The sequence below is a fragment of the Tyto alba genome, unplaced genomic scaffold (assembly GCF_018691265.1).
Source record: "Tyto alba isolate M040663 unplaced genomic scaffold, T.alba_DEE_v4.0 Super-Scaffold_2, whole genome shotgun sequence".
NCBI classification, from domain to species: Eukaryota; Metazoa; Chordata; class Aves; order Strigiformes; family Tytonidae; genus Tyto; species Tyto alba.
This window is the reverse complement of record NW_024881282.1, coordinates 59,958,523-59,985,789: the sequence shown is the minus strand read 5'-3', so window position 1 is coordinate 59,985,789 and position 27,267 is coordinate 59,958,523. Positions and strand designations below refer to the sequence as shown.

At 34.8% G+C, this 27,267-nt stretch overlaps 1 protein-coding gene across 2 annotated transcripts in view; it reads left to right on the top strand.

Annotated features, from left to right (window-relative positions):
* IMMP2L (inner mitochondrial membrane peptidase subunit 2) overlaps positions 1 to 27,047 on the top strand; it is a 469,876-nt gene extending 442,829 nt beyond the window's left edge. For both annotated transcript variants that reach the window (XM_042792739.1, XM_032998774.2), the window contains exon 6: positions 26,720 to 27,047. In XM_042792739.1, coding sequence (XP_042648673.1) covers positions 26,720 to 26,839 — 120 coding nt within the window. In that variant the 3' untranslated portion in view covers positions 26,840 to 27,047. The remainder of the gene's footprint in view (positions 1 to 26,719) is intronic.
* The last annotated feature ends 220 nt before the right edge of the window (positions 27,048 to 27,267 follow it).

Here is a 27,267-nt window from a genome sequence, read left to right as displayed (position 1 = left end):
CCGTACTTTGGAAACAGGCCAGTATCAAAGCTCATAATTTTCTTCCTGTTGGTGTATTCTGACTAGCTCTAGATTTTATTTGCGTACTGAACCTCAAGCCTAAAACGATTTTAGGTTTCACAGTGTTGAGGTATCTGAGTCACTTAACAGTCTGTGAGAATTTTTTGGTTTTGTTTGCATAGTCTCTGTTAAAATAACCCTTCTATGCTATTATAGAAGAGTTAGAGAAGTAATCCAACTGAGATGTCAGTTCCCTAATGTGCTGAGATAGTTTTGCTTGACAAACATGCTCTTGCAAATGGTTCCGATAAGCTGAATATGTTGATGTGCTACTCAATGCACACAGATCAGTAGGCAGCAGCTGTAACTGTGCCTTCATTTTTTTAAAGTGTGAAGAATGCATGTGTTACAGAGGGAAATATGCCTGAAAATCATAACTGTCATTTCAGGTTTGATATCACCCTCAGAGTCTTAAATGAAATGGTCCCTGCAAAGTTTGAGTACTGAAAACTTTTATTTTATAGGCATATCTGTGCTTCTGTAATTAAAAGCCTGCCAAACTTACTCAGAATGCCTGTTTGTTAAAAGATGGGACTTGGATATCAAGAAATGTTTCTGAGCTGAAATGTGGCAGATAATCTTATTCCAGCAACAATTTATTCTAAAATTGAATTGAATATATTTTTGTCAAGTTGTGATGTAGGAGTTTCGATTGCATTTCTGTGCTGCTAGAACAAGATCACTAGAAAATGCTATAGGTATTTTCCACACCGTGTTATCCCTCTTTTTATTTTTGGCACATTATATCACAACTGCCAATCATGTGATAATATGATATATAAAAGTTATGTATACTTTAATGCCCAGTGTTACACTGAGAATTTGTACAAAAAGGAGTTGTTAAGAGAAATGACACTTCAGGAGTCTTGCAGCTTAGCACATTCCTTTGATTTCTGATTATACTTACCTGATTTAAAGCATGACAATCATGTTTTAGATAATAGAGAGGAATTAAATATATCAGAGAAGTACAGACCACACAATACAGTAAAATGTGCTAATATAATCAAGTTCCAACATAACTATTCCTTAATATTTTTAGCTAACTGAATAAAAGGAGCTAGGGATATAATTTGGGAATGAAGGACATTACAGCAGAAAAAGGAATGGTGTGCTTACACTGTAAAAAAAGAAAAGAAGAAGGAACAAAGAAGAAACTGACTGTATCCAAAATATCAAAAACCAAAGAAATTCAGTATATAGATTGCCCATCAGCATTAACCAAATCTTTTCTACAACATATAGGAATAAGACTGTAACAATAAGGGTTCATTTGACTTAACAGATCTACAGGACCGCATTAACAAGACAAATCCCTACATAATGGGACAGCAGCAAAAGGGTTCACGTATATAGCATATTTTTTTATTTCAGCCAAAGACTGATCAACAGTAAGGTGGATAGCAACTGATGATTTAATTCCCAGTTTTTCTTTGAAGTGTCCCAATGGAATGTACCAACCAGTAAGGCAGTTCCTTTGGAAAGAAATTTAACATAATCCAGGAGGCATTTTGTAGTAATTTACACTGCCAGACAAAGCCTAGATTAAGCCATTCTGGTACCAAGCCCATTCTAGTCTCACGATTCTTAACACAGGTAGAACTGCAAAGGCAGTGGGAAGTTTTAAGCTTGTGTTTACAGTGCGAGAGATGCTTTTCCATGTAATCGTGGAGTTGCCTGTCTGGCTTTTATACATTTAAACTAAGTATTTTAGCTTTTGAGACAGATGGTAAAATCACCAATGAATTGCAATGGTTGTGAGAAGTGTAGGGAGAGGCGGCAGCTAAAATTGCTTCATCCAAAGATTGTTTCTAGGTTTATGAATGCTAACCCACACTTTCAACTGCACTGATAGGTAAACAGGACCCCAAAGATAACACAGAATGAAAATAACATGTGCTTGCTTCAGATTAATCTACTGCTATGTATAAGGATCATGCATGGTTTCTGCATGTTTTAGCTTCTGAATTATCTTCAAGAACTGGCCTATACATGTTAAATTATAATAGTGTGATATACAAGAGTGAGTGATCAATACTTGGAAAATAATCAGCTTTAGGGCAAACTGACACAGAAGAACTACTATATGTAACAGAACCAACATAAAAGGTTTGTGGGGATGTTTATTAGCCATAAGTAGATGAAGATCAACAATTTCATTCCTGAATACCTGAATTCATGAAGCAGTAACATTATTTGTTTCAAAATGAGTGGGTCTGATTGACTTACTACTAGATACCTTGTCCCTTATGACCACAGCCAATGTTTAGGAATAGTGTATTTTTTAGATGGTTATCTACCTTATAACAATATATATTTTTATCTTTTCTACATTTACATAGCAATGTATAGGAACACCTTAACCGTAATCAACCTGCTCGGAAAATTGGCTAAAAAAGGCCTTGTTGGGTATTCCCAAAGTCTAACTTCAGGATAATCTCTTTAGAGTGCAGCTATGGTCAATGGGAAAAGAGAATGATAAAATGCTTCTGTAGACAGTGATTCATCAGGGTCCTAACCTTTGCCGCCATTAACAGTAAAGGGAGTCAAGACTAAGTAGTTAGTGCCTATAGTTAGCCGCAACTCATGCATTTATTTTTATGAAATTATGAAACTGTATTCCTAAATGCTTTAATTGGATTTAAACTGTTGTGCCAGGTTACGCTGCTTATGCTTTTTTGTGATGATGCTAAAATAAAATATCAAATATTCAACCTTGTTAATTAATATGCAGTGAGTTGTTGTGGAAATAACTCTACATTTGGATTCTGATGATTAACCTTATATAATTTGAATTATATGCAAGTTGTAATTCTTTATGTTTTTAATAACTTGCAAGATTTTTTGAAGTGATCCAGCTTTCCAGGATATACAGAACTTATTAACAAATCAAACAGGACAAGAGATTTTTTCCCCATGTAGGAGAAATAATTGTTGCATTGATGTCCAAATGCCCCAGCTTCAATGAATTAGAGAATCTTCAAAATTTAAATCTGTGTGAAAGAAACCTGTTTATACTACTTTTCCTTGGAACACCTGTGAAATCACAAAAATTTGTTGAATTTAATGTGAAGAATGAGAAAAGGGAAGAAGGTATGACAGTAAGTAGGTTTGCTCATAAGCTAACGGATTTTAAGATTCTTTTCCTCAGGGGGTAAATGATAACAATGCAAAATGGCTTTTTAGAAGTAATTTTATTTATTTGCTGTAGCCTACTGGGAATGAAACAAATAAATGAATGAAGAAAAGTGCTTGCCCTTTCATGGCCATAAACTACTCATTGTTCAGAATGATTCAAGTTGTCAAAGACACAAGATTGCATACTGTTACTTGAGAAATTATCTTCTTTCATATATTGCTGAATTCTATTTATTTCATGATCTTTTTTTGCTTGCTCTGGTTTGTCATCTTCAGCATTTTAGGCAAAGAAAAAGATGTTGTAATTATTCTATTAGAGAATAGAAATTTCAAGACACATAGTAGAGGCCACTGAACAGGGACAATATCAATTTTTCATTGTCTTTCTGACTTTGATTATCTGGTATTGATTTATAATGGCTTGCTTCAGTCTGTAAAAAATCCCGAGACATTTAATTTAATTTAACACTGGCAATTATCAGCTGTTATTGTAACAACTTGAGAATCATATGATTCCATCATAGCCACATGGTTGCAAAATCTACTCCCTGACCACCAAGTTTGATTGGATATCTCTCTGCTCTAGTTGTGAAATGAGAGGGTGCTAGATGTATTAGACTTACTGCATGGCTTTGTGGGATTTTTTTTTTTTTTGAAACATGTTATTAGTGTTTGCAGATATTCTGTAAATTTATCTATAATATTTTTTTTTTTCCGCAGTTTCTATAAAAATAATTCAGGAAACTTTAGTAAACTGATCAATCCTTAATAGGCATATTGTAACTGGCTTCATATCAGCAGTCAGATGGCCACCAGTTGCATGTAAACTAGCAAAACTGGCATTAGGATTTCAATATTTTACTACTATGTAAGGGAGCTTTGCTTTGACAAGGGAAAGGATTCTTTCTTGCAGTTTAGAAAAAAGAAAAAAAAAAAAAAACAACAAGCGCTTTTAACTTTGCATGATAGTTTAAAATAAAAAAGAAAATATTAATTTTTGCTATAGCTCTTAATATAGTGCCTTTCATAATATTTTATGACTTTTCCAGTGTAATAGCTACTGTTTCTTGCCTTTAGGTATAGACATGTGAAATGTAATATTCTAGATGTTTGTAAGAAAACATTTCTAATGTAACCTCTTTTTACAGATAGCCTTTTTTCATCACCTTGCCATAAAAGTGTTAAATCTGAATCTAGAAAATCTACTGAAACAATGCTTTATTTTTAAAACTCAAAATTGATTTGGGTGGGTGCACAGTTCAACAACTGAGATAAAGCAAATGGATTATATAAAAGGAGAAACCACTCATTTTCCATTTTAATCCTAATTTTGGTTTATATTTTAAGGAATGATATAATTTAAGTCTTGTCTTGGTTTAATAGAAATGATGGTTTTATTAGGGTCTCCAAGAACATTCAGAATTTCTGTGAAACTAAAGGTTTGTTATGTCCAGAGAGACACAAAAGTTTCCAAGATTGTCCTTGGAAAAATGATAACTAAATATATTTAATCATATTTTTCACTGGGCAGCAAATTACATCCACTTCTGATTTACTATGCATGCAATGACTCATGAATTCACGCGCTCCTGAATTTATTGTTACATTTTCCTCTGTATAAGAGCAAAGCTGTGTTCCCAATGAATATACAAGCTTCTGGAGACGTTGCATCATGAGATGCCAGTTATCTTTAAGAAATCAGCCTTTATAGACTGATTATTAGTGTATTAAAAAGGATTAAAAATAAAAATGGTCAGGTACAGCATGAAAACTGTGTATTACATGCCTCTTGCAGCAAAAGTAACGTTAAATAGAAAGAGAAAAAGTGACGACTTCTACGTAGTTCTAGGTATTTGTGAAATAGGAAGTGCAATTTAATATGCAGATGGAACAACATTTTCAAATTATCCTAAAATTAATGCCTCCTTGAAGAGATGAGTAGGACTGTTAAGCAGCGAACTCTCTGGTGCATGAGATGTGATAGCTGCCTTGCTGTGCAGTCTACTCTTTGCAAGAAGTTGAGATTTATCTAGCTGAGGAACTCTGAGGACCTGCACTGGATCCTCTTGACAATGTCAGCCTTTCTACAGTCTTTAATGTCTTAGGTATTATTACACTTTTCAAAATGTTACTTCTGTAGATATCAACATTAGTGACCTGTTGGATGGAATTACTATTTAAAAAAAAAATATTTTGGGATGGAGTGAGTGAATTTTAGCACATGTTGATGACTTAGTAAAAAAACAGGAGATCACCTGAAAATCTGAAGCTACTTGTAGTACATGCATGTACAAGCCTTTCTCTGATCTTCAGTTGGAAAGGCTACAGTATTCTAGGAACTGTATCTTCGTCATTTGTTCTAATTAGCTGTAAAAGTCTCAACTGTTGGTCTACTTGATCATTGTTTTCATAGAAGTAGTGTCCTGATCCTTTTTAACCTGGCTTAACATCTGTTTCTGAAAGCTTATTTCTCAAGATAATTCTCAAGTTGAGCTTTCATTTTTCCCTTGGGCAAGTCTATGACAGTACCACGTGACTATTGATCAGATGAGTAAGTTGTCCTTACTTTAGTCTGCTTCTAAGGAGAGTAGTGACTTCCAAAATAACATACAGAGCCAGTGTGGATTCTTCTATAATTCATAGAACAGTATAAAGTGCAAGAAGAGTATATCAAGGACACTTCATTTCAGAGAAAATATTCATGCACTACCTGCAGAAACAGAGTTCCAACATAAATCTTTAAGTATAACCATGTCTTTTTTTCTCAGGTTTTCTTTTTTTTTTTTTTCCTATTTCAAACTGAAAATAAAAACCTCTAGTTTACTTAAACCTAACAAATATTGTGAACAATTAAACTTATAGTCCCTATTAACTCAATATAAACATACACAACAATTATAACTATAAATGAATACAAGCATTATATGTTAATTAACCTGGAGTAAAACTAGGATCCATTGTCAATATAAATGAAATAAAAATAGATCTTTATTAGCCATGCTCTTTTTTTTCATAAAAAATCACCCATTTCTTGTGTTGGAACAGTTCTTGATGAATTTTGTTTATGATACTTCTTTATTATCTATGTACCCTGGCATGTAAAATTAGTATGTAAGCTGGATACATAGAATCCTCTAAAAGCAGACAAAAGCCAAACTTTCCCTGGCACACTAGCTTTTGATATTTTCCAGCAATTATTTCTGCATCTCACGATCGCATCTCTGGCAGTGAATCTTCAATATATTTTTATTCTTCGCTGGCTGCAGATTGCTCAGGCTTCACACAAAAGATCCAGTCTTAAAGTATTTTAAATGAAGTTCTTTTGACTGTAAGTAGAATAGAGTGACTGACTCATTTCAGATGTGGTCCCGTAGAGAAAACATGGCATATCTACTGCACTGGAAGTGGAATCTAAAAAGGAAAACCTGGGAACTGAGGTTAAATTGGCAGTTTTTAAAAAAGAGAAAATTGGGTGATGTAATGATAGGCAATAAGTTTTTGGTTTTAATGTGTTATGCTTTATATCTGAAATGAATATTTTTAACCCAGATTTTCATCACTGCACTGATTTTATTTTAATTTATTTTTTGGTGGCAGTATGTTGCCATGGTTAGAACAGAGGCAGTATACAACAATGCCTTTGTGATGGCTGAGTTGAGGTGATTTCTTCTACTGAGCTTAGCAGCTTCCATTTTAAACCAACAAAACTAGATATAACAAATACGTTATTTAGACAGATTCTGCTACATTTTATCTGACTACCCCAAGGGACTTTGGCTTTACTATTCTCATATTCCCTTACTCCTGAGCTGTCATGTAACATAACGGTATTTAACGAATTTCAGTTGGAAACTGATTCTACGCAAGGTCACTAAAATTTCAAACCCCATAACCTATGTTCAGTAATGCACCTGCAGTTATTATGGCTCTCCTTTAGCATTGCAGTATAAAAAGAAGGACTTCTGAGAATTTTCTGAGAAAAAACCCCCACAAATTATTCAAGAAACTGGGAAAAGCAATATCAGATACTGTATACTGGTCCTGAGCCAGTGAAGTCCAAAGGGAGATTTGCCATTGTCCTCTCTAAATTTAGAATCAAGTCATTTAGGAAGCTAATTTAATGTCAGCTGATGTCTTGCATTTATTTCAAGCATATCTTTTGAACAGATGGATTTTAACAGAGAACACTGCATGATTTTTAAGTCCATGTAAAACCCCAGATTCTTTTAATCTAATTGTAACCCTTGAACAGAGACACCCAAATTAATAGCACAGTTGCCTAGCCTTCTTCTACGGTCAGTGGACAGAAATAGGTAAGACTGATACGGCTTACTGCAGGTCTACGTCTCTGTGTCAAGGTCCTCTCTTTGCACTGGTTCTCTGCAGAGCTTTCTGTGATTTTCAGTTTAGGCTATTGAGTTAGGTGGGAGAATCCAAGCTTGCTGAATTTTTCACAGGATTTCAAGAGTATGTTGAGAGAGGGTCTAGTGAAGAAACAATACAATCAGTCTTCATTTAAACTCGAGTCTTATACCTAGATGTTTTCTGAAATGAAGTTTTCTAACTTTTATTTCCTTTTTTTTTTTTTTTTTTGTATTTTAAACTTCTCTAAATAATGTTAATACCATGATCAATAATCACTGCTCTCTCAGGTTTGTGTTTTGGACATTAGAGCATTTCAGCACAAGGTATTAATTGCCAAGTTAAATCAGAGTTTTTCTTATGTCTCACTTCAGGAATTGAATTATGTTATTTTGGGGCTATCAAAAAACCTAAGGTATTTGATTTTATTATCCCTCTTTCTTGGGGGGTCAGAGAGACGTTCTTGTAGGCAGTCTCTCTAAAGAAGGCGAGATTGAGGCATATATTCCAAATACAGAGAAATTACTTGAAATTGTTCTATGGTGATTGACAGGGAATTTTTCCTTTGTAAAACCAAGTATCCTTGAATTAGGAAAAAATACAACAGTATAAGCCAAGGATAATAATAATAAAAATCTCTGAATCTCTTTTTTCATCCACTGAAGGATCTCTGAAAAGGGCCTGCATATGACTCCTTTTGTGGATATTTTTTTGTATGCTTCAGTAGACACTGGATCATACCGACAGGGTTAAATCCAGTGTCCACTGAAACAAATGCAATTATATCCCTTAAATATAATAATGTCTGTGTCAGGCTTGTAAATTTTACAGTAGTCTGCACTATATTCTAATAGCTGTCTGAGTCTAATGCCTGTGAGGCAATTGGCTTCTCACTACTCATATCTCGTCTTATATAAATGGACATGAGATTCAGAAATTTCAGAGGGAACAAATGTTCTTCCTTGTTTGCATAAGGCTTCCTTCTGGTAGATAAACAAGTTCTCTAAACAGGTCCCTGAGGTCATCAGCACTTTTTAATGTTGAAAAGAAGTTTTAGTAGCATTCACATTTCTGTAACAGAAATTAAAATATTTGAGGGGGCACTTTTTTGGGGGGGGTTGGGGGGGTGTTGTAAAACCTAGAATTCTATTAAATATTTTTGTCTTTTTTTTTTTTTTTTTTCATATGAATAGGAGTATGTTTACCTACCACTTCAGTAATTATCATAAAAAACAGTGCCTGTGTACTAGTGACATTCATAAATTTCATGTATTTGCTGCAAGGTCTCTTGTTTCTCAGCTAAGTCATGACAAGCTGTGGTATTGTTACATATTCTGCCTATTGGAAATAATATCCCTCATCAAAAGTGAAACACAGTGCAATACTAGACTGTCATCTACTTATGTCAGAGTACTAATACTGTTAAGCCTTGCTGCTCACAGTGGTCTATAAATTAATAGTTGAAACCAGTAAGATTCAAGAGATGAAGCTTGACATATACATATTTTACAGTTTTCCATAAATCTGGTTTGTTTTGTTTTTTGGTTTAATCTCTCATTTTACAGTGGAAATTAAATAAATCTCAGGGTCAGATGCAGGTGTCCTTATACATGAAGAATAGCACTGGTTTACAGGAACAGTCCTCTCAAATTTACTGAAACTAGCTTTCAAATAAGTTACTAATCAGTTTGAGGAAATGTTCCAGACTCCAGTCAATGTTCAAATTACATCTGAAACTACGACACTAAGAATTTCACAGTTCAGGGTGGCTTTTTATATGCAACATGTATTATTATTTAGAAAGAACAGAGATATATATTACTGGCTATGGGTAACTTTGTTTTTTTCTAGGAAACACCAACAACAAGAATTCGTCTCTTAAAAAGCCCTAAACATTACAGTCATAATCAAAGGATTATGAAAAGATTACCATGTTTTCATTTTTATTTTGCTATCACTGTCCCTGGGCTGTTTAACAAAGATACTCTTATTTTTATTTTGACATTTAATATTGATTTGTTTTACTGTCATCTAATCGACTTTCAGTAGAATAAGAAATAAATATAATTAACATAAATAATTTTGATGTGTTTGTTAGCAAGCACTTTTTTAAATACTCCATGCTTCAAGTAGCTTATTTATGAAAAATAAAGGGCACTTCATATTTCTGAATATCTATTTTAAAGACAGGTTATATACTACACTTCTAAGGCTTAAAAGTTTTCAGAACCTCTACAGTAATCCTTGCCAAACTCTTAAAATAGCAAGCCAAAACAAAAGCTCACACCCCAGCTTTCCCCATGGGTGAGATGTCATGAGAAACTTGTTGACTCCTGACTGATAGAATGTGACACAATCCAAATCCAAAAAGGATTTTACACAGAAATGCCATAGCTCATCATGTTAGTGTCTCTGTCAAACAGAAGAAAATTAAGGCTTCATGAACATGTTGATTACCTTTCCTGTTCAATTTATGGTTCTTACATTGTAACGGAGGCATTTGATAATAGAGAAGTGGGAGGACACAAACTGAGTAATTAATGATTTTCTGGTGTTCCGGTGGATGATGTCATGAACTAGGAGGGAAAAGGAAGGGGAAAGAGCTTGTGATGGCAAAAATTTTTACTTTCTTTTTTCATGAGAATAATAAAAATGTCACTATTTAGTGATCAACAGGGCCCATGTAGGAAGCATAAAATTATCTGACAGGCTGGCATTTGAGCACTATTTCTGATATGGCTTTAGGATCCAATCACAACTTGTTTATAAGCTATCATTTTTAATTACTTACAAATAATTCTAATGAACGTGTTTCTGAATTTTGATATTTTAAACCCTTTTCAAAAAGCTCACTAAATAAGGATTAATTTTGACACGGTTCTAAGTAAGAAATCTCAAATGATAATCATCAAATAGGTTCAACCTTGCTTGTGTAGCAACAATAAATTTAAAGACGCAATTTGACATAATAGAGACTCTGATATCTCTTTTTTAGTAGCTTCATGTCTATGACACTCAACAAAAGGAACATTTTTCATGTGTTTAGTACCTATGCAAATGAGTATGTATAATGTACTAAAGAATGGGAAATGGAGACTGAACTTTTATTTTTGATTGTCATAGCTTTGAGAAGATGTTAACTTTTAAAAGAATGTCTCAACTTCTGTGTATGTATATTTTGATGTACAACCTGTCTAGTATTTTCATCAGCTCAAGAGCTTGATTTAACATTCTAGAAATTAATATTAGTGATTAAGAAGTGTTGATAGTAATGCCATAGTACAGAGCCGTAAGAACTTTAATTAAACATAGAGTCATAGGGGCTGGACAAGAGTAAGTTTTGCTTAACAGAAATTGAGTGTATTATAACCTAAACATTTGAAAACCAAAGAAATGTTAAAGCTTCTTTAAGCACCAAAGCTAATCACTGAGGCCAGCTGAAATATTATCCCTGAGAATAAACCACTTTAATTATTTTCTATCTTCTGATATATTTTCTGGATAGTTGCTATAGCATATAAAAAAAATATATTCTACAAATTTCATGTTTATTTCATCTGTCTTTTGAGGAGAACCTCAAGTTCTCTTTAAAAAGCCTTACTCTCTATGATTGAAAAGATGACCATAGCAATTTGCTTTCATTGCAATCAGACAGGTGAAATGGCTTTCCTAGATGAGGTTTAAAGTAACAAGGGAAATAGGACATGCCCCATTAATCTCAATCAAGGTCTAATCTAGGGTGGTGTTCTGTGGCCAGAGAATTAAATATTTGTTCAAATGCCACAGAATTTAGATTTTTCATTGGAGAATTCACCTTTTGGCTGAACTTGGAAATTAATCTGTCTTGGAAATGATTTCTGTATCCCTTATCATCCAGATTCTGATTGTCATTGCTCTCCAGCCTTCCTTGTAAAAGAGTGTTTGGGGATTTATAGTGGATCCCCTTTCCACTGTATAGCAGAGCTAAGCAGCAGAGAGTCTGGGAACTGAAACTGGATGCTTCTCTGCCCAGCAGTGGAGGAAAGTTGGTGAGATCTTCTGCCTGAGGAAGGCTACCAGCCAGGAACTAGGAATCATTGAAGATGAATAATTGAGGACAGCTGGAGGTTCCCCCCTTTCTTGGCACACACATGGGAAGTGTAATAGGACTGCCAGAATGGCATCAGAGAAGCTGTCACTCAGGAGTTGTGGCCAGATTTACTAGGGAGGAAAACATCAGGATCCTATCCTGGACATGAGCTCTACATAAAAAGTTCCTTACACAAGTATGTAGTAGAGAGCTTTGCAATATCTGTGAATTAATTTCTGCAGAGGTCTGGTGGTGAGTATGAAAAAAAGGTGATGTAAAGTATTCTGAGATTGAAGAGAGAGCTGCTCTGCTCTAGAACATAGCAGATGCTGCACTGGACTCTGATATTGCAATGGATGTTAAAGATTATTCTTGCTCCGTGTAAGTTTGAAGCTCTTGCTGTCTTAATGTATTAATACTAATTGGGACTGTTTTCCAGTTGCTGAATTTATATAATTACTGAAGTTTGGGGAGCAAGTCTTTCTTCTAATTTCAGGATGCAGGTTGCTCAAGCAACTCTAAATTTCCATCCAAAGTTTTGGTTCTAGCTACATTTTTTTTTTTTTTTCTTAACTCTCTTGAGAATGTGGCCCTGCATTTGTTCACTTTTTGTAAGAACCACACTTTTCCTTATCATTAGATACTAACTTCCATCTTCTTACTTGATGTGTTTAGAGTATCATGATTTTGACTCATGATGTGTATTTGACTCATGGTTAAAATCACATCCTCGTGTCTACAAATATACAGTGTGGCAGCCTTCAGTTTGAGACCAATTCACTACTCAAATGGGTTAATGGTGCATACCACCAGATGGTGAGATCTCAGAGGACGAGGCAACTTCAGATTCATCTCTGTCTGTATGAGGATTGAGACAGCGTGAAAACTTAGGTCACTGCAGGAAATCTGGAATAAAACATGGAAGCCTTTCTTTGCTGGTTTGGGGGTGGGTTGTGTCTGTTCAAGAATAATAACCATTAGATTTATGGAAGAAAATACACAAAATATTTTGGAAACAAAAATGTAGAGTTCTTACCAAGCTCAGACTGGGTTGCTTAAGCTGTGCAGTAGTGGTAGAGCAAAAATGCTACAGAGAGATTGCCAGACCTCCATTGCCAAACAATTGCAACAGCCATCTTTCCATTGCCTCTACCTGTAGATAATGAAAATTTAGTACCCTAAAGCAAACTAGAAGATGAACTATTCATAATGATCTCATTAAAATATGGATGACTTTTTTCATTTTCTTTGAGTGTTGAAATCCTGAAGCAGAAAAAACAATTCAGTAAACATACAGAACTATATTTTCTCCAGAGCAGACTGATGAAAATATATGAGATAGTACTGTCTGCACATTACACTACTGCTGTCTCCTCAGCTAATATCAGGCACAGTACTTGGATCTCCAGGTATTGTATCAATGGTGATGGATACACAGTCTGCTGCTGACCAGAAATGTGATTTATGTCCTCCAAAACACTAAGGTACAAAATAAATGTTGGATTTGCAACATACTTTGAATGAGATTTTGTTATGAATGTAAGCACTTAAAAGGAATTTTTAATCCGCTGATTTTTCTTACTGGAAGTGAAAGAGCACTGTGTAATGAATTAGTTTTAGTGGTGTTAAGTCTTAACATTTAGATCTTTCAGATCTTAAATGTGTTCATAATCCTTTTGCTGTACTGATGACCTGGCAGTCCTGTGCAGTTATATCTTTCTAAAATAACCCAGTAGCTACATTTAGTCTGAAAAATTGAGTAATTTAAAGAGTTAATAAATCTGGATCATCAGTTCACTGGAAATTGTATTAATTTGGTTTTATTTTACTTAATTTTAATAATGTGCTCAAGTGCTTCACTTGAATATTTAAAGTTCAGCACATGCATTGGTGAACTATGGCTTGATTACAACTATGAGTGAATATTTTATTAAATATGCAGACAACTGAATTCATTAATCTTCCATGACTTTCTTGCTCATGCTGTATAGCTTAAAAGCAAGTCTTAATATTTCCTTGAGATAAATATAGCTTTTGAAGATAAAGTTGTGGATTAAATCTGGTGTATTGGGTTTGCGTGGCAAGGTTTTGGCAGCAGGGGGGCTAGAGGGGTGGCTTCTGTGAGAAGGTGCTAGAAGCTTTCCCCATGTCCAACAGAGCCAGTGCTGGCCAACTCCAAGATGGATCCATCACTGGCCAAGTCCAAGCCCATCAGTGACGGTGTTAGTGCCTCTGGGGTAATGTATTTAAGAAGGGGGAAAATGTTGCTGCACAACAGAAACTGCAGCTGGATGGAGGAGTGAGAATATGTGTGAGAAACAGCTCTGCAGCCACCAAGGTCAGTGAAGAAGGAGGGGGAGGAGGTGCTCTGGGAGCCAGAGCAGATATTTCCCTGCAGCCCGTGGTGAAGACCACGGTGAGGCAGGCTGTGCCCCTGCAGCCCATGGAGGTCCATGCTGGAACAGATCTCCACCTACAGCCCGGGGGGGACCCACACTGGAGCAGTTCATGAAGAACTGCAGCCTGTCAGAAGGATGCCTGTTGGAGAAATTCATGGAGGACTGCCTCCCCTTGGAGGGACCCCACAGTGGAGCATGGGAAGAGTGTGAGGAGTCTTTCCCCTGAGGAAGAAGGAGTGGCAGAGACAACATTTGATGAACTGATCACAACCCCCATTCCCTGTCCCCTTTCACTGTTGTGGGGGAGGAGGTAGAGAGAATCAGGAGTGAAGTTAATCCTGGGAAGAAGGGAAGGGTGGGGGAAAGGTGTTTTAAGTTGTGGGGTTATTTTCTTATTACCCTACTCTGATTTGATTGGCAGTAAATTAAATTAATTTTCCCCAAGTCAAGTCTCTTTTGCCCATGATGGCAATTGGTGAGTTATCTCTCCCTGTCCTTATCTTGACCCACAAGTCTTTTGTTATTTTTTCTCTCCCCTGTCCACCCGAGGAGAGTGGTAGAGCAGCTTTGTTGGGCACCTGGCACCCAGTCAGGGTCAGCCCACCACATCTGGTTACTGTAGTTGGTTAATGAGGAAGGTAACTATTTGCTTTGAAAGGATATAGTCTGTGACTCAGTTATTTGGTTTATAGTATCCTGTCTCATTATGTAAGGATGCATTAAAGAAGTCCAGAGAGCAAGGACAAAACAGAGGGTGGTGGGGGGGAACATATTAAAGGTCTCAAAGAGAGGAATGGTGGAACTCTATCTGCCTACAAAACTGTTTTTTTCTATGTCCTACTGAATCTGAGACATTTATGTGCCTTTGGAAGATACAGCATGGGACTCTGAAGAGAGATGTGCCCTTCTGACTGAAGAGGCACAGTGGCCTCTAGGGGTTTCCTGGGACATCTTAAATGGCAGAAGGTACCTTTGTTAAGGCCAATTAACTGGATATCTAATGTAATGGTCAGGGAGCTCATATGTGGGCACCTCCTGCGCTTCCTTCTTTTACTGATGTCCTTGTAATGAAGGGGAGCTGCATCACCCTGACTGCTGGTCCCCTGCCCCTCCTCTGGATCAGCCTATCTGGGCTGCCAGGTGTGTGGGCCTGGTGACTTGATCCATTATGTGATTTCTCTATAAAATTACCTTCTCCGTAAGCACATATGCTTCCTCACTGGGGGAGTTCTCTGTGGAAAATTAAAGAATCATCTCACATGTGAGATATGCAATCCTTGTAGACTAAGGATTGCATAGAAGAACTGCAACAGCATTTGCTTAAGGATATGAGTCTTACTATAATTCTGATTGTTTTTTGTGAAGCCTATTTCCTCAGCAAAACTTGTTATGCCATTATCTTAAGCTAATCAGGAGTGAATTAAAGAAAAAAAAAAATTGAACTTGAAGAGGATTAGTTATATAGGATGTGGAATTTATACTCATAAGTGTATAGTGTCAATTATTTAATCACAATTTCTGTTATGAAGTGAAAGTATAGCTGTATGATTTGGATTATACCAAGAAGCCTTGTATTTTGACAAATGTCACCATATCGTAAAAACACAGAATGCTAAATAATAGTAAGATTGACTAGGGTAAAAAAGAATGCTTTGGGGGATAGTTTTTTCCAAATAAAATAAAAGCAGAGTTTTGTACATTTAATCTGTTCTTCATAGTTTTAACAGAAATACAGAAAAAAATCAGATAAAGACAAGAGAGGAAGTATTTAAACATTCCTAAAGTCATAGCTATTATTATAGCTATAAGGGGTGAGAAAAGTCTTTGTATATATTTTGAGTATTTATGTGGGTTTTTTTTCTGGTAAATCAACTTGGGGAGATTATGTATACACAATTATCTTGATGAAATTTACCATTTTAGATGAGCTCTAGCCATCCTTACACAAAGACCTCTATTAAAAAGTCTTTTATAATTTTAATAACATATCATGCAGCTATTTAATGACATTTTGATATCCTAGCTGCTCACTGAATATTTACTCCCCATTGCTTTTTATAGCTCATATTGCCAACAGCATGTTTTCTGTAAATCAAACTGTTTCTGTATGCCATTTTAGAACAAAATATAAGCAAGCCTCACAGTAGGATTTTTTGAAATATTTAGTTAAGTGAAATAGTCTATTGAACTATTGTCTTTTTAAGGTAAGAGAAAATCAAAAATATTTTATTAACAGTATTGCAACAACCTAATTTGTATCAGACTAAAACTGTTGAAATGTGTGATAAAAAACAGAGAAGCTATGAATAGGCTGACAGATCTATTTGCTGAACATACAAGCTATTGTGACTGAAAATTTCTGAACAGGTCTAGCTTTAGAAAAGGCTTGCTTTGCCCAGTAACAGTTGTAATGTCATCAGGTATTGTACCGTTTTGTTTTAATTAAGAAATATTTTCTTACCTATTCCCTTGATTTAACTTTTCTGGATACTGCTGGCCTTCTTTACTTCGTCTTTTTTTTTCTTACCTCAGTGTTTGATAATTACTGTACGTGATCTTGACTGACTGCCAGGTATCTGCCAAGTAAAATTTAAGGTAATGAACTTTTCCAAATGCCTGGGGTCTGCTGCTCCCAGTGTTGTCTCATCACAGTGCTCACTGATGGAGCCACTCAGGCTGGAGCTGCTCCTAATAGAGCAGACGAGGCAGCAGCAGGATGAGGTGTTCTCCTTGACATCCCTTAGAGTCAATACTTCTCTAAGTTCATAAATAGCCCTGATTTTTGACCTATGAGATCAGTACTTTTCTGAGCTTTTGGAAAGAGTATGAGGAATATAAATTATAAGAAAGAGGTAATAGTATGTAGGTTTTTTTCACCTCACTTGTCTCGAAAAAGAATTTGAGTGTATGTAGAATTTGAAGCCTACAGTTTTCTTCTGACCGTAGGACTCCTTCCCTGCCTTTTATTTATCCTGAATGAGTCTGAAATGTCACCTCTCCCAGCTTGCATGCATATGATCCCTGGTGCAGTCAGACTTTCAGAAATTTGGTGGAATTTGATCTGTCATCTTGGCTTGTTTACTCAGCTTTGCAATACTAGCCACTCATCATTAAGGCCTGCTTTATCTGCGAGCGTGTGGTGGAAGCAGAGCAGGGATACGCCAGGGCTCTCCCCAGTCTTGCACAGAGCATCACAGCAAATCTCCGTGGCCAGAGCAGTGCTGGGATGCCTCTGCCTGGCTCTTCTGGCATCACAGAGCACCTTGGAGAAGGGGTGACAGAGCAGGGGGCATGGCTCTGTCTGCTCAAGCACCAGCCTGAGGAGATGAGCAGGGTCTGCAGAGGAGCAGTGCAGTGTGGGGGCAAGCGTGTGAGCTCTCAGAGCTGCTCTGTGACTCCTTCCCTTGTACTCTTTGCACTGTACTGCTGCATTTGCCAAAGCTTTAGAATGAAACTATAAACTAATGACATGCAATTGAACAAAACTGGAAATGAACTTAATTTGTAATATACAGCGTTTCTGCACAGTGTCCTAAGTATTCAGTCAAGAAAGACAATGCACATGATCAATATCAGTGTAGTAAGCTGAAAAATGTCACTAAGTCAGACGTTCTTCTGACTCTGTTGGTGCTGACAGTATGTTACTGAACAGGAATTCACACTGAAGGCTTTTATGTATTCTTGGATAATTAATATGCATAGATTTGGGATACAGCTAATGCTTTCTAGGTGAAGATAAATGTGTTTTAATAATTGTTTCTTGCCACTTGACTTATCAATTCTTAAAATACTGGATTACCAATATATTACTGCTTTTTAATGTGGGGTTCTTTCATGAATGCTACTAGTATATTTTGTTCTTCTGTTGAGTTACATAAATTAGTGACAATCCTATTTAGTCTAGGAATTTTGTGCATCACACGGTGAAATATTAAAAATCTTTTAACTATTAAATGTAATTTATGTATATGCAGCATGGAAAACACATCATACTGTGCACTAAGGAAATTCACCATTTTTATTAGTAGAAATCTAAAATAAATAATGGTTTGGTTTGTAAATCTTTTTGTAGACCTATTTAGAATAATGATTCTGTTAATCATAAGCAAGGAAGAATAATTTCTAAGAGTGCTATACTTACTGAAGATAAAAGAGTAGTAGTTCTGTGTTGTATCCTAACCTCTATTATAAAAAGATGTCTTTAGAAAACCAGTAAAACTAGGAAGGAGTGAAGAAGTTAACTAGCTATAGTGTCCTTTTCAATAATATATCCTTGACAACTCCAAGAAAACGCATTGAGATATAATTCAGGTCATAGAATACTTGTACCAAGCCTGTTACTGTGTTTAATTTAGTCAATGGCATCGACAGCTGATTTCTTAATGAATTGAATAAAAAATACAGTACTTTATATTGAATTCAATCTGCATTACTTTTATGAATATAAATTATGGTTCAATGTTAACTAGTGTCACATCTAACTGTAGAAAAATCTTGTATGTGAAATATATTCTACTTTCAGTGACCATTTCCTTCCTTCACCTCTTTTATAACTCAAGATTTAACATAGGCATGTAGATACGATAGGACAATTGAGAATTCAACCCAGTTATTTTGATACTTAGTACATTACATTTTTTCAATTCAAACGATAACTTAAACTTTTATTACACTGCAGTGACTGTGCTCCTCTCTTCTGATATGAATAGTATAATTGCAAAACCATGTTGGATTGGAGCAGTCACAATTGTTATATTAATTTCAGATAGCTACTCTGTGCTAACATGCAAATTTTATTCATTTTGGGAATCATCCATTGCATTTGAAACACATTTCTCCCTTTTACATCTTATTTTGGGATTATGTCTGTGAATATATATGTAGTATATGTGCATCCCTTTTGAGTGCCTATTTTCACTGTTTAAAACTTTCTTAAAATATTTGTCATTTATATATTTTCAGAATTGTTTATAATATATTTTCTATATAAATGAACACTTCTGAATTTGGTAACTTTAATGAGCACCTTTACTGATTATAACTAACTCTGTGAAAGAAAACACATATGGGATGTTTTATCTGGAGCTGGAGCTGCAGCTTCAGCTATCAAACTAATGGAACTGTAATGGAACACTTACTAACAAAATTAATGGTCTGCGTTCTTTTCTTTGCCACTAGATCTGTATGGCTCCATTAGGTCTGATTTGTTCAGTTAAGAAAGAATGATGAAGATGCTAGTATTTTGCTATGCAGTTGAAAGGAATCTACCACTTTTTTTTATATTCATGAGTTAGCATCTTGTTATGTTAACCTTCAGTGACCTGATATAATTTAAAGAGCATCTGTTTTGCTATGGTTTTATTTACAAAATAATCTATTGATCCTCATCTTTGTAGGTTATTCTTATATTCATAAAAGGAGGTCAAGGATATTTGTTTCTTCTGCCATTGTTCATTATCCCAAATACTTCTACTAGAGGAAGTGGTTTCTCTGGGATTTTACTCTAATCCACAAGATTTTTTTTTTTTTTTATTGAGCCTTTTATCTGCTACTGCACTTGATAGTAGTTGTTTCAAAGTTCAACCATGTACAGAAAATGAAATGTAATAGCAATCATGTTTACTTTCTATTAAAGTATGGATTTTTTGAAGAGACTAATTTACTGGGAGAATTCTCTGTGAGACCATTTTACACCTACAATCTAATATCAAAACCCAGTGCAACAACCCTTCTTAAAGACAAGCAATCTAATTTGACACAGATAGCTGTCTCATGCAATAGATTTTTGTTAGTATTATAGTTGAATCACTGCATAGTTGACTAAGTGTTTCTATCCTGAAGTTTCTTTGAGATTTTAGGGGCTGAAATATTCTAGAACTTTTTTCTCTCCTTTACACACAGTTTTCAACCTCCAAGCAAATGTGGCATTCCCAATCTTCCAGAAGTTCAATATAGTCAAGCTACAGCTAATTGGCTAATATTATATAGGTAGCAGGGCTATGAAAAAAAATTCATCAAAGCTATACATCTGCTCAAATGGTGCCATCTATAAATTACCCAGGATTCCTGATATTAGAGGGTTTTTCACTTAATGTGTATTGGCACCTTTCAGAATCTCTGTGGGGAGTAGCATGTATCCAGCCAACAAGTATAGTCTTAATAGACCTTTACTGCTACAGAATTACTCCCCCCACCATCCCCAATAACTTTGTATTATGAAATAGAAAATTTTGAATACAGCTGATTTTCCATAGTGCTGAGTATGTGAAAGGCTGTATATAAAGCTACCTTACTAACCTGCATATGAACAAAAAAATTGTAATGAGAATATATTATTTCAGAGAATAGAAAACATAATTTGGAAGACTGTGATTGTTTGTACTGTTTTATCTCTTTTTGGTTTGAGAGAATTTTAATTTTTTATTTTTGCATGTTTATCATTGGCCATGACATTTGGAAGGCCTGTGCAATATTGTTAGAATATAACTCAGTTTAAGAGACTAAAGCAAAAGTGGCTTCAAAACCAAAGCCTGTTACTTACCTTTAAAATTGTGATTTTCTAGCTGTTGATGATATTTCTCAAGTACACAGGTCATAATTTGGGACACTTGTAATTTAGTTCTGTTTCTAGTTTGTTGGGTAGCTATTATTGTTGTCTTTTGGTTGTATTTTAGAAGATTTGCACAATTTATACATTTTTTGAGAACAGGAGACAAAATACAAATGAATATTGAGCTTTTTCTAGTTTTAAACATGATGAAACAAGATCTTTTTTGAGATAGAAATTTTAGTATTTCTTCTTTAGAAGAAGCATATTTGTGTTCAAGTATACCTTCAAAGAGGTATTCATTGTGTTGATCCAGTGTTAAGAATTACTGCTGTGCTTTATTATTATATTCCTATTACCTTTGTTTATTATTACGTGATCTGGATATTCCCAAGTTTCTTATGTTATTTTATACTTTGTAATGTGATTATTACAGGACCTTCTGTCACAAAGATATAAATGTTTCATGTATATTCATGTTAAATTTCAGTCACAATTCCCCCAAATCAAAATACATTTTAAGGAAATAATAGTCTATTTATTTTTTTTTTTTTTTTTCTGTTTTTGAATGTAATTTTTTTGGAAGCAGAAGAAAGAGTGAAACTTTCTGATTTCATCAGAATCACCATTTTTGTTTAGGGAAAATATGAAATATCAAGTGAGGAAAAGAAAAATAACCTTTCTGTCTTTTGCACCACTTAATGAGAGTTTATGGAGTCAATTAGAAAACCAGCAGTAACATAATGTTACCATCAAAACTTTGTTGTGAGCAAAAAATGGAACTTACCTGATATGAGAAGCTACTAATTCACAGCTGTATTAAAATCATAGAATCATAAAATTATTTGGGTTGGAAGGGACCTTAAAGATCACCTAGTTTCAACCCCCTCACCGTGGGCAGGGACACCTTCCACCAGACCAGGTTGCTCAAAGCCCCGTCCAACCTGGCCTTGAACACTTCCAGGGAGGGGGCAGCCACAGCTGCTCTGGGCAACCTGTCCTAGTGTCTCACCACCCTCACAGAAAAGAATTTCTTCCTTAGATCTAATCTAAATCTACCCTCTTTCAGTTTAGATTGTAATTATTTATGGTATTTTACTCAGACTGTTAATATGATTAGTTGTTACAATGATATTATCATTCACACTCCAAATTGTCAAATTAATACACAGTAAATCTCATTAAAACACAGTTTAAAAATGTCACACGCTTTGAAGTATCTACCCTTTTCTCAGTGTTTATGCTGCCCCTTTAGGTGCTAAGTTTGGCAGCACCCATCCTCAGAAAGAAGGGAAAAGGGTTGTTTAGCGAGTTGTTGGCATCCTGTATTCTTCACTAGCAGGACTGTGATGTTGATGTTTTCTTCTTCCTCACTCTCAGTTCCACTTGGGGCTAATTTAGCACATTTTCTAACATGTTTGGTTTTTTTGCTTTGCTTTTTCTTTATTATTTGGCAACATCCCTTTTTATCTGTATTTATAATATATTTTATTTTACATATGTTAGTACATTCATTGTTCTTTTCCATTTTTTTTTTCTCTTTGATATCCTTAAAACCTTTTTGTCCAGCTCCCTGGTCAATTTTTTTAATGACCATTGCTAGGTTTTTTTATGACTGTCTATATTATCCCATGCCAATAAACCACGTTAAAACCACATTAACACCTGTGAACCACATTATTGTGTTAAAGTCATATTTCATTCTACACAGAATACTTTTTAATGTATATGTGAAAACTTTGATTATACCACAAGATTATACAAATATAAACAAAAATAAATTATACAAGCAGAACTAACAAATTAGGCAATAGTCAGCTGATCATTAGAAAAATTGTTGCAGCTAAACAAGCTAAATCAAAACTCCAGGCAGGCAAGTTAAGTTCAGACAAAGACTAAGAAATTAATCTTGAGGCCTTGCAGAGACCTGTTACAAGGTCTACCGCTTATTACTAGCAATGACAATAATGACTTACAGGTCTGCAATAACTGCTGAACTAACATTCTTGCACTGTCTTTTATCTCTTTGTCTTATTGTTGCTTCTAATTAGCAGACAGACTAGATAGGAAGTCTAACTTTATAAAAAAATGTAAAGGCCTGGGTTTTTTGGTTCTGCATTATTGTTTCTCAGGTTAAATTCAGTGGAGCCGTACTTTCTTGTTTTAATGTTGTTACAGAATTTGAAATCTTGGCTGTTTAAGCTAGATCAAAATCATCGAAGATTCAAGGAATAAAGAAGCAAAAATAAATCTGTGGGGAATGTTCCTAATGTAAAGTGAACTCACAACTAGGAGCAGCAGTACCTGAATTTAGTAAGTTGGGTAGACTTTATATATCCCGAGAAAGCTGAGAGTACTCATGTTAGGGTCACATCCTTATCTGGACATCTCCTTTTCTCAAAATCCGTACTGAAGACCTGGATTTCCATAGAAATTTTGGTGTGCATCACCGCATACTACATCTATACAGGGTTCTTGCACAGTCTGAATGCTGTTTTCCCATTGGTATTTGGGATTAGAAAAGGCATCATGCTAAACAGTGAAGGTGTCAAATGGCAAACAGACAAGAAGAAATGGATGGAGTACAGTCTGTAAATCAGTGAGTATTTTGGAACCAGGGGAAGTGATAGTCATATAAGTCTCTAAATTGATAAAGGTGCATTTATCCCAACCTGTTAGGACAGAATGAGCAAGACAACTGAAAATACCACTGCAGATAGCACCATCAAGCTTAGACTTAGCTTTCCTTAATGCAGTGCCAAAACTAATCAGTCTCCATACAACTAACATACTAACAACAAGCAGACTCTGAGGAAATACGCTTTTATCACAGTAACAGTGTCAAAACAGTATTATTCATTCAAAATTTATTTTGTTGATAAAATTGCTGTGTTAACAGAATGGCTTCTCAGTTGTTCAACTAAATAGTCAAAGATTTTTAAAAAAATAGAATTAATGCCTAAACAGCTCAGTTTAGAGAGAATAATATGGATTCGATTCAACGTAGCGTCTGTTGTTGCCACAGCAAGAATAATAAATAGATCATAATGTAGAAATAAAAATCAACTATTTAGATTGCTGGCATCTCTTACTCATGTCTGTAAATGAAATATGTTCCTCAAAGAATTTGTGCCTGTAAAGTACTGATTTTTCTTATAGTTAAGACAGTGTTTCAAGGGGGTAAAATTATTTTCTTAAGTAAAGAAAGTAAATGTCTGTAAGGGAACTGATTAATCTCTGTTTTAATAGATTATTTCAGTATTTCACTGTCGCACCAGAAGGTGTAGCCTCTCAGTTTACCTTTTGTCCATATTTAACCTTTATGAGGGTAAATCCATTAACAAGTGCAGGTTATCTCTGCGAAAAATTCTGTTCTTCCTCAGTGAAATTCATGGCTGCTCTGGTAACTACATAATAATAATAATAATAAGAGACAATGGGCAAAAATTATTAAGGTTGTTTGCAGAAGTCAAACATCAAGGTGCTTTTAAAGTGAGCCTTTAAGTTATTATAGAAGAAACCTTCTAGCATCAGTGTCTTTTGTTATTTAGTAAAGACTTCTATCACCCCAACAATACCTGTTTTTTCCTTTTTAACACTAGTCATGTTGTTCTATAAATCAGGTTTCTAGGAAGGCTATTTCTTTATTAGTTTCAAGTCAGATGATGGTCAGCAGAAGTAATCCTCTGGGCAAAATTATTCCCAGCCTCAGCTTCAAACAAATTTTGATTCATTTATTATATTCTCAGTCTACATGCAGACCTCCTACTGACATCGGTAACGAGCAATGCAGTGAGAAAAACACAGAGCTTTGAAAATGAGATGTTATTTGTGCTTGAGAAAAGTATTTTAACATTGTTCTCTGTACTAATGCTGTTACATTTTTATATGGAGTGCTGGAGTATGCTGTGGTTTTATATTTTGGCACCAGCGTGTAATGTGCATGTCATCATGCTGTATACTCAAGGAACAAATTCCCATGATGATATTACATTTCCAGACCACTTTATAGGATAATTAAGATAAAGGATATTGTGAATTCCATAAATATCAAACAAACTATGCAGAAGTATGTTAAGGCTTAAAAAAATGTATCTAAAGCCTATCCTTTGTTTAAATGTAGGGAAAAAAAGCTGCAATAGATCTGGGAAACAAGTGAACGCTGAAAGGGATCAAGCAAGTGAAGTATGATGCTATACTGAAATTTTGGTGATCTACTTCAGATTCTTTTAGATATTGTAAGTTATTAAATAACCAAATTATATTCAAGTAATTCAGCACCTGCTTCATCAAGCTACAGAATATACAATTAGATATAGACCACTTCAGCTTCGCTGATTTGATTATGTAGTAGAGACAGACTGGTGAATATACATTAATCCTATGAAATTAAATCAGGAAAATTAGCTGAAAATATTCCTACGGGCCTATTTGGTGTCTATTTGCATAAAATGCTGAATTACCTGCTTACTGAAATCACTTTTTTTTTTTTTTTTTTTGTGTGATGAGAAATGGAATGGAACTGAAGAACTGAGTTTACATAAAAATTTAAGCAGAAATGTATGAGTTCAAACCAGAAATCCATTTAACTTGGCTCTGACAACAGCCAATACCAGATTATTAGAACATAAGAACAAAGCAGGTATATAACTTTTCCTTTGTTGTTTCCTAATGTGAAGTATAAAGACTACACTATTATTTACTTTATGTTCAATTATGTGTGATGGACTTTGATTCTGTTTTTATTTTCTGAATTGATTTGTTATTCTTTTCTGGTCTCTTCAGTATCCTGTGCGATGTATGCAAGTATTATGTAATCCCTGTTGGCTTTAAAAATTCTTTAATATAATGACATCTGATGTTTCCCCATTCTGATGAGAAATGATGACATAATAGGAGAATAAAACCTATGTGTTCTCCTTCCATGACATTCATAATTTTATAGAGTTCTGACCCTGTTATCTCTTTAAGAGTCTAGATTATTTATTCTTTTCACATATAGTGACATTCCAGTATTTATAAACATGTTTTGTCTTCTTTGTGACTTTTCTATTGGCACTGGATACTTTATAGATGGTAGAAATCTTATTATTCACTATTGTCTCCAGAAGAAGTCTAAATAAGTAATTTAAGATGCAGAAGCCTATCCTGCAGGCTTTTCAAACTGAGATTAAATCCAGACCAAATTACTTAATTTCATTGTTAAGTATGGACACTGAAGGCCTATCTTACTCTCTCATTCTGAAAATGTGATTTCTATTCTCAGTTATTCTTAGTCTAGCCATTTCATACCATATTTGAAAAGTGCTTTGTTCATGATTTTCTTAAGTTTTTGTAAGCAATTAATTTTTCTAAACTATGCCATCTATGATTCATTTATAAGCAATATCATAAGCAATTTTGTTTTATTGAAGCAAAACATTAATGAAGTAAAATTACTGAAGTAAAAAAATAAAAAAATAAATAGTAAGATGGTAAACATGTTCATAAAACATACAAATGAAGTGTAAGTAGTCCTAGAACTTAAAAAATATTTGATCTGTAGATGTGTTTGAAATAATTCTATCAGAAATACGTTTTCATCCTTGGGCAAATATTTAAGATTCACAGTAATTTCCATTTTTACTTGGTGACAAAATGGAAATTTGAAGTGTAATGATAAATAGAAAGAACAGAGTGTTTAGAAAAGCCACTATCCTGGTATGGTTACTGTACACAGCTCAAACCTGAGGCGCAGATTCTGTTTAACTTATTCAGAATAGATACTTGAACCTTGTTCTTCTGTACCCAGATTAACTAATAACCACAAAAGCTTTAGGTGAATTATAGAATGCCTTACGCGTTTTGACCAGCTGTTTTTCCTGAACCTGAAAAAACATTCCTAGTTCATGTTTATTACAGCCAGTGCATTTCAGCAAGATCTTTTGAGTTCCACAGAATGTTTTATTAAAATAAAAGAAGAAATTTTACTGAGGTAGTCTTTCTTATCCTCTAATTACATGTATGAGACACTCCTTATGCATACAAAGTTCTCTACATTGTATTCCATCATTGCTCTAACAAATCATCATGTGCTTTGTATTTTCCACATTTTCTCTTATAAACCAGAGAAATTATTAAATACTACAAATATTTTGGCTACAGGTTTCTCTTGGACTTCTACATGCTCGAGCTACTCATATCCTCTGGCCTCCGCAACGCTGGCAGAAGTTACAGCCAATGCTACCTCCGGAGCGCAAGCCACTCCAGAGAGAGCAAGAGTGATCTAAATGTTCAGACATAAAAATGCCAAAGTGAAATTTAACCAGGAATGGTTGCAGTGATTGTATCATCACCTATAAGAGCTTTGCCAAGTGTTCTTTAACATCAAGTACCATACAAATACATGTGACATCTTCATGTTAAAATGCTATCTTAAGTGTAAAGTTTTTATTTGTTTGTTTGCTTGTATTGTTGGTTGGGGCTTTTTTTAGTTGTGTTTTTTTTTTTTTTTTTGCTTGTTTGTTTTGTTGGTTTTTTTTTTTTTTTTTTTTTTTTTAAATCTCAAACAGTAGTGCATTGTGCATTATTTTGGTTTAAAATAATTGGCTGTAGAAGATTTGAATGTTCAGTTTTTCTGGGAGCAGTAAAATGCTTGACTTACTATGTCTGTACCTGTGCTCTGGATAAGAAATTATTAAAACCTCCAATAA